The 6,626-nt window shown below is 36.9% G+C and overlaps 1 protein-coding gene across 1 annotated transcript; it reads left to right on the forward strand.

The window, feature by feature from the left end:
* Positions 1–477: 477 nt before the first annotated feature.
* On the forward strand, positions 478–4,142 carry LOC115025690 (agouti-signaling protein-like). Its single transcript, XM_029458126.1, has 3 exons — positions 478–628; positions 3,543–3,619; positions 3,951–4,142. Exons 1-3 carry the CDS (start codon positions 478–480, stop codon positions 4,140–4,142), a joined length of 420 nt encoding a protein of 139 aa, XP_029313986.1.
* The last annotated feature ends 2,484 nt before the right edge of the window (positions 4,143–6,626 follow it).

Consider the following 6,626-nt stretch of genomic DNA (forward strand, 5'->3'; position numbering starts at 1 on the left):
CTGGGACAGCTTTTTAAGAGTATATGTCATTATATGCACGGTGTCATTAAAAATATTATTACTGAAACTTTATGGTTAAAAGGCACACTTATATAACTCATTTAAAGGTCATGTTAATTAGCATTAGTTACAATATAAAGAACGTCATAAATACCATTGTATTTTTTTTTTGATAACCTGCTTGTCGTAAAGTCCCATTCTCTCTGAAACTAAACTTAAATATTGAAAAGAAAGTGTCAGTGTTGAAATGTGTAAAATCTCAAATAAAATAAACTCGCAGGTCAAAGCTTTTTATATCGCTGAGAGGCGTGAAGACAAGGGGGGGCGTGTACTGTGCATGTGTAAACCTGCCTCTCTAATAAGTTTAAATCCGAGAGGAGTGAGAAGCAGAGACAAAGAACAAGACGTCCAGCAAGTTGGATTTCCTCTATTGGCTCCATCGTGGCATCGGAGGAGAGGCAGCTGGTTACAGCCAGGATGAAGTTGGCTTTCATTTGGTTGTGCTTTCTGCATTTGACCTTTGTCAGTGCTGGACTCTTCACCCAACGCAACGATCTTCAAACTGACCACAGCAATGTGTCCGTCAGCAGGACCCAAGCCCCTCAGAGGATTCAGCCGCTCAGCACAGGTGAGTGCATGGGATGCTCTGTTTGAATGGCCACACTGTGCCTATAGTTTAGATCACTAACCACTGCTACTGTTCTATTAGTCCGATAGAACAGATGTATACGATCAATAATGAAGACTAACCTACGTTTTAAAATGTCATAAAAGTCACTATGTACTGGAGTAACCGCGTACACAATTATTGTTAAAAAAAAACAAAAACAGAATTTGACAATCCTATTGTTTATTTAATTAAAAACCATATCAAATGAGACAATACATAGTCCTATAGCAAAGAACTGCACAATATAAACGGTGAAATACTATTTAACTATGAATTGTAACGTGCCAGAAATATACATAGAACACGTTATTTTGAATTGTGATCATCTAAATGACTATTTATCATAATTCCACTTATATTAGTCTACTGGCGTCCCTTTTTTCGTAGCGTGTTAAAGGGAATACAATCGCTCAACACATAACGGAATGATCGGCTGGATTTCAGTCTGAATATAAAATTATTTTAAAATGTACTGAAGATGAATTAATTTTGTTGTCTTGCCAAAATGTGAATTCCTGAACATAATGTAATAATATATAATATGAGTCTCTTTATCGCGGGGTTGGACTTGGTGTTGGGTTGCAGGGCGGTGGTTAGGCTTATCTCGCATTATGACAAATATGATAATCATATGAGGCAGTCGAGAAGTTAGATATACAGATAAGATAAACACTTTATTTATCCCGAGGGAAATTGTTGTGCAGCAGTTGCAATACAAAGGGGGAATAGTGCAAATATAAGAAGTTCTAAAAAGTCAAAGATAATGAAGTAAATCCAAAATATAGGCTATTCAATACAATGCCAAAAGCAGGTTAACAGTATAGATCATAAACATAAATATATAAATAGGTTAATGGTATCAGATCTGAAGTAGAAGTAGATTACGAGTACATGATTCGTACAGAATGTTCAAGATTATATCCATGATAGTGCATATTATGTACAATTATGTCACGTGATACGAAGGACTTGGCACAATATTTTTTTGTATGTACACATACTTGTCCAATAAAGCTGAATCATCTCCTATACAAAACGTTGTAAAATAATACATATGTCATATAGCCTACTGTGAGTTTGCATAGAAGGAAATGTTTACACTAAGAGTATTAAATTAATGTTATGTATATCTTTTTAATGAGACAGTTTAACATACATATAGATTTATGATACCATAATTTTAGCAAAGTCATAACTCTTTATTGACTACAGGAGTATGTGCTTACACCATTACAGTCAGAGTAAACACATTAACCCCAAATCGTTTCTATTTAAGGGGGTTTAAATGGAAACGTTAAAATGTCAGACAGCTCCCATGTTTCACTGGCACATGATATGGAAGCAGGAGGTCCTCTGCTCCACATATGTCAACATGGCAAAAATCTTCTCCAGCTAAACTGCGTTGAAGGCCTAATATTACTTAAATTCAATCTTTTCTTGGAGCTGTACACATTTTTAATTGAGTTTTAATGTGGTTATTAAATCTTCTTAATTACATTAATCCATTATCATGAGTGTGATGCAGTAAATTAAGATTTTACAGTAATATATTAGCAATAATATTTAACAGGCGGTGAGGCCTCGAGGCACCAACGTCACCTTTCTAGTATTGGCCGCCGACAGGCACATTTATTATTGTCAGTCTCAGCGTGGTTACTGTGGAGATCCTTTAGTGTTTTGGTTAACCTCTTGAGAAGAAGTCCCATAGGTTGTTACAGCAGCTGTGTCAAAAACAGCTATTTATCTAAGTGATAAAATGAGACTGTAGGTGCCCATTTCAATATACTCTGTATTTAAAATCCAGCGCATTTATGCACTTTCATAGTTGTGTGTTATTTATTAAATTGCTTTTGGATTTTTCAGCCAAATCTCATGCCTAAACTTCTGTTTACTATACACCATATATGGCTATACAGTACAGTAGATTATATTGGCCTACAGAATTCACACAGAGACTCATTAGAAGATGAAATGCAGCTGGCAGCGAGCAGAAATGATAGACTCCCAGGGGATTTCACAGAGGACCTCTGGTGGAAAGAGAAGGAGGTGACAGAAAGCTAAATTTGTATGTTTTGTTGTCTTATGATCACAGAATAATTATATTATGATCTTGACATAACTGGCTTTGCTTTCTAGTGATTAGGAGATATTTACAGTATATTATTGTGATGCTATAGAGACTAATACTGTGCCTTTGTGCATTAGTTAACAACAGGTGTATATGTCGACCTGGCAGCCGTTAGTGCCTTTCTTATGTATTACCGTTACTTTCCAGTAGTGGTGGTAAGTTGCTGAGCCATTTACTTAACTCTTGTAAGTTGGATGTTGCTCTGCTGGGAATGTTGACAAAATGATATGCACTAAGAACAACCACTGGGTAATTTGTCCCGCACAAAAGGTACAACAAAATCAACAGTACCGTCAATCAAGCACATAACTATATGTGAACATACCTGTGTGGGTGGACTATGGCTATGCAGGGCCTCTAATATTTACATACTAATTATTTGATTCCTTTATAAAATATGATGCATTACTACCGAATAAACTACCAGACAGTACAATAGGTAGCGTTAAAATGCTGCTTATACTTACTTGCAATAATAATAATAATAATAATATGTATTATGATATATAATAATGTAACACTGACAATGTCCATTCTGCATAATAATTACCTTTACTTTTGATACCTTTAGTATTCTTCTAATAATATTTGGACAAAAACTGACTCGAATGTACAGTAATGGTAATAAATGGAAAGCATGAACTGGGAATAATGGTGACCTTAGATTGGACACAAAACAATCTCTGACAGAGATGTTCTGTAGCATTATTTCCTAAACATGGTCTGTCGATGTTGATTCAACAGGGTCTTTAAACCAAGGCAGACAGAGGCCACTGTTTGCGAGGAGAGGACAGTATGAACGACAAAGGATCCACGCTCAGGTAAGTCACATTGAGCATAGACATTTGAGAAAAAATGTTTAGATATAGTTTGCCACACATCTGATACATCACAATGTAGAATAATCCTCATTCTTGGTTTCACCGCTTGTTTGGGACAAAGTTGTAAAAAATGGCTTTAAATAAGTAGTGCGCTCTTCAATGAGTGTGTTGTTTCAGCTCTGATTCATTCAAAAAGTATAAAGTTTTTAAGTTTCAATTAAAAAAAAAACTTTTTAGACATTGAAAGTGGCAGAATTACTTTAACACTAAATTGTGATGCTCCTATATTCACCTACCATGCCTCCCTCTTTCTGTTCTCTCCCCATTCCAGAAGCCCAAAGTGGTCCATGTTCCTCCAAATGTCGTTTCCCCTCCTTCTAAAGTGGCACGCAAACCTGTGAAGCCCAAGTGCTCTCAGCTTAAACAAAGCTGTTTGCCTCAGTCAGGCTGCTGTAACCAGTATGCCACATGCCACTGCCGTTTCTTCAATGCAATCTGCTTCTGCCGGAGGACGAACTCATAATACGAGGAGAGAACATAGGGACACCAGTACACCAAAACTGAGACGCAAAAATGAACTCAACAGGATGCCATTCACCACACTGCAGCAGTTTAATCAACCACCTTAACACACAGACTGATGCATCGTATGGATGGGACAATAAGCATCATCTGTCTTAAGACAGTTGGTACATATTTGAAGGAGACTTTTATACCTCTTGTGAAAGGCAGCTGTTTGGAAAAACTATCCACCATATACATAAACGCTTCATTCTTTGAACAATACTTACTGTATATTATCAACAATATAAAGCTATATAGTATGTCTGTTTTGTATTGTATTGTTTGTATTACATTACAATATTATTATATTGTATTTGTTTTGTATTATGTCCATAATTGTGTACATTTCATGTATATGGGAGAGCTGATTGAAGAAATTCGTTATGAACCCAAGGTCACAGAAATTTGACAGCTAGCTATATTGAATCAATAAATTGTGTCTTGCCCCTAGTTTTGTTTGTAGTTAGGTTTCTGTTTTATTTTGAAGTTCACTCTCCGTAGTGTCTGGTTTCACTTCCTGTCTTTGTGCTCTGTCTTGATCCACCTGTGTGTAATCACCATGCTCTCCTTGTGTATTCAGTCTGTGTGCTTTCCCTCTTTGAGTGTCAGCTCGACTGTATCACTCATGTTCCCGCAGGGTTTTCTTCTTCCCATGTTATTCGTACCAACTCGGTTTGTCCTCAGTTTAGTTTATTTGGCCAAAATAATTCATGATAACGATATCACGTCATCTATAGACAATAAAACTCTCTTTCTCTTTTATGGAAAATGAAATACACTCACTTGTGTTAGAGGAGGGGAACATAGCGAGAACAGAAAGAAACAGAAAGTATTTAAGAGGCCCCGTCATTGTGTTGAAAATGTATGTAATGTAATAAATACAACCTTTAACCAAGTCGATCGTTTCTCTGTAACTACTTCAAAATAATACATCTTTCTGATACACATAAAATACCTCTTTGTTTGTTTAGGAGCAAACATCCTTGCTGTCATGGTGACAGCCACTCTGACCTGCTATCCTTCGTTTTCTGTCTGTAATTAACTTTGATTTGATAGTAATAGTAAACGGGATGAAATGTTCCTTGTTACATAGAATAATACCCAGCAAGAGGGATGTTTTTTCTTTTATTTGAGTCAGGATGACATCGTTATAACAGATGTACAATCATTATGATGACAGAAGGCAGTTATCATATTAAGATGTAGGAGCTTGTTTTGTATGTTAGTGTATTATTGTATGTAGGAAAAAGGGCTAGATAAACCTAGATGGTCAAAAAGGTTTACACCCTGGCATAATAGGCCTTTTTCACAGCAGTATTGTTGACATGTAGGGACAAACACAGGTGTAACCTGCTGGTTCACTGGTGACACTTAATGGAACTGAGTCATGGGGTTCATCCCAAAATTTAATTTGCTTCCTCGTTTCCCTCATTTCCCTCGTTTACTCACTTACTTCCTCGTGTCTTAGCTCCAACTTTGTAAGATGCGAGCGAGAGACGCGAGGACGAAATGTGAGGACAGAGGAATCCTCAATTGGGAAATGGGATATCCTTGTTCACTTGTTAAATGACGTCCTTTACTTATGGCGTGTGCACGGCCTTATCACCTGTCACTGGGTTTAACTTATAATAAACACTTTAGACCCTGTACAATTGACTTATTACATGTTTAATTGAATTCCTCCATCTCTTTTTATTCATGAAATTCAATGTATTATTTCCAGTCCTGTATTTGTTTTCATGCCTGAAACGTACATTTAAATAAATTAATATACATAAGAATAATAATAATAATAATAATAATAATAATAATAATAATAATAATAATAATAATAATAATAATAATTGGTGGCTTAATGGATCTACCATGAAGTTATTAGAGTTTTGTTTTGTTAAGATGCACTTTTGTAATGGATGTTGTATGTATTTGAAAATGTCTGTGTGTGTTTGTGTGTGTGTGTGTGTGTGTGTGTGTGTGTGTGTGTGTGTGTGTGTGTGTGTGTGTGGGAGTGCTTTTGCATTTGCATGTGCATGTGCCTGTGTGTGCCTGTGTGTGTGTGTGTGTGTGTGTAGACCTGGACCCAGCCTACCAACACACTTGATTGCAATCAGCTCATCAGCTCTCTCTGCGGCTCACCCATAGGCTGTATAGGGCTCAATGCACACCTGGATACAAGCTAATCAACCCACAGTTGGCCAACCCAAGCTTTCCTTTCACTCATTGTGAGATCGTTGTTACAGTCTCAGTGGTAGCCAGTTAAGGCCCCTAACTCTAGTGACTCTACTAGTACACTGTAGGCCTAGATTCCACTACTGCGTTTATTTGTTAGGCTACTTCATTTAATGTTTGTTTGTTCCCTGTGCTCCAGGATACCAACACCCTTCCTCATCTCCTTCCTGCCATTTTCCAGCCATTCACTCACCTTAGTAATCTCCTGCTTCAG

The sequence above is a fragment of the Cottoperca gobio genome, chromosome 20, assembly GCF_900634415.1.
Source record: "Cottoperca gobio chromosome 20, fCotGob3.1, whole genome shotgun sequence".
Classification (NCBI taxonomy): domain Eukaryota; kingdom Metazoa; phylum Chordata; class Actinopteri; order Perciformes; family Bovichtidae; genus Cottoperca; species Cottoperca gobio.

Coding starts and splice junctions, on each gene's coding strand:
- LOC115025690 (XM_029458126.1), top strand. CDS start 478: ATGAAGTTGGCTTTCATTTGGTTGTGCTTTCTGCATTTGACCTTTGTC. Junction 629..3,542: donor GATTCAGCCGCTCAGCACAG/GTGAGTGCATGG, acceptor TTGATTCAACAG/GGTCTTTAAACCAAGGCAGA. Junction 3,620..3,950: donor GACAAAGGATCCACGCTCAG/GTAAGTCACATT, acceptor TCCCCATTCCAG/AAGCCCAAAGTGGTCCATGT.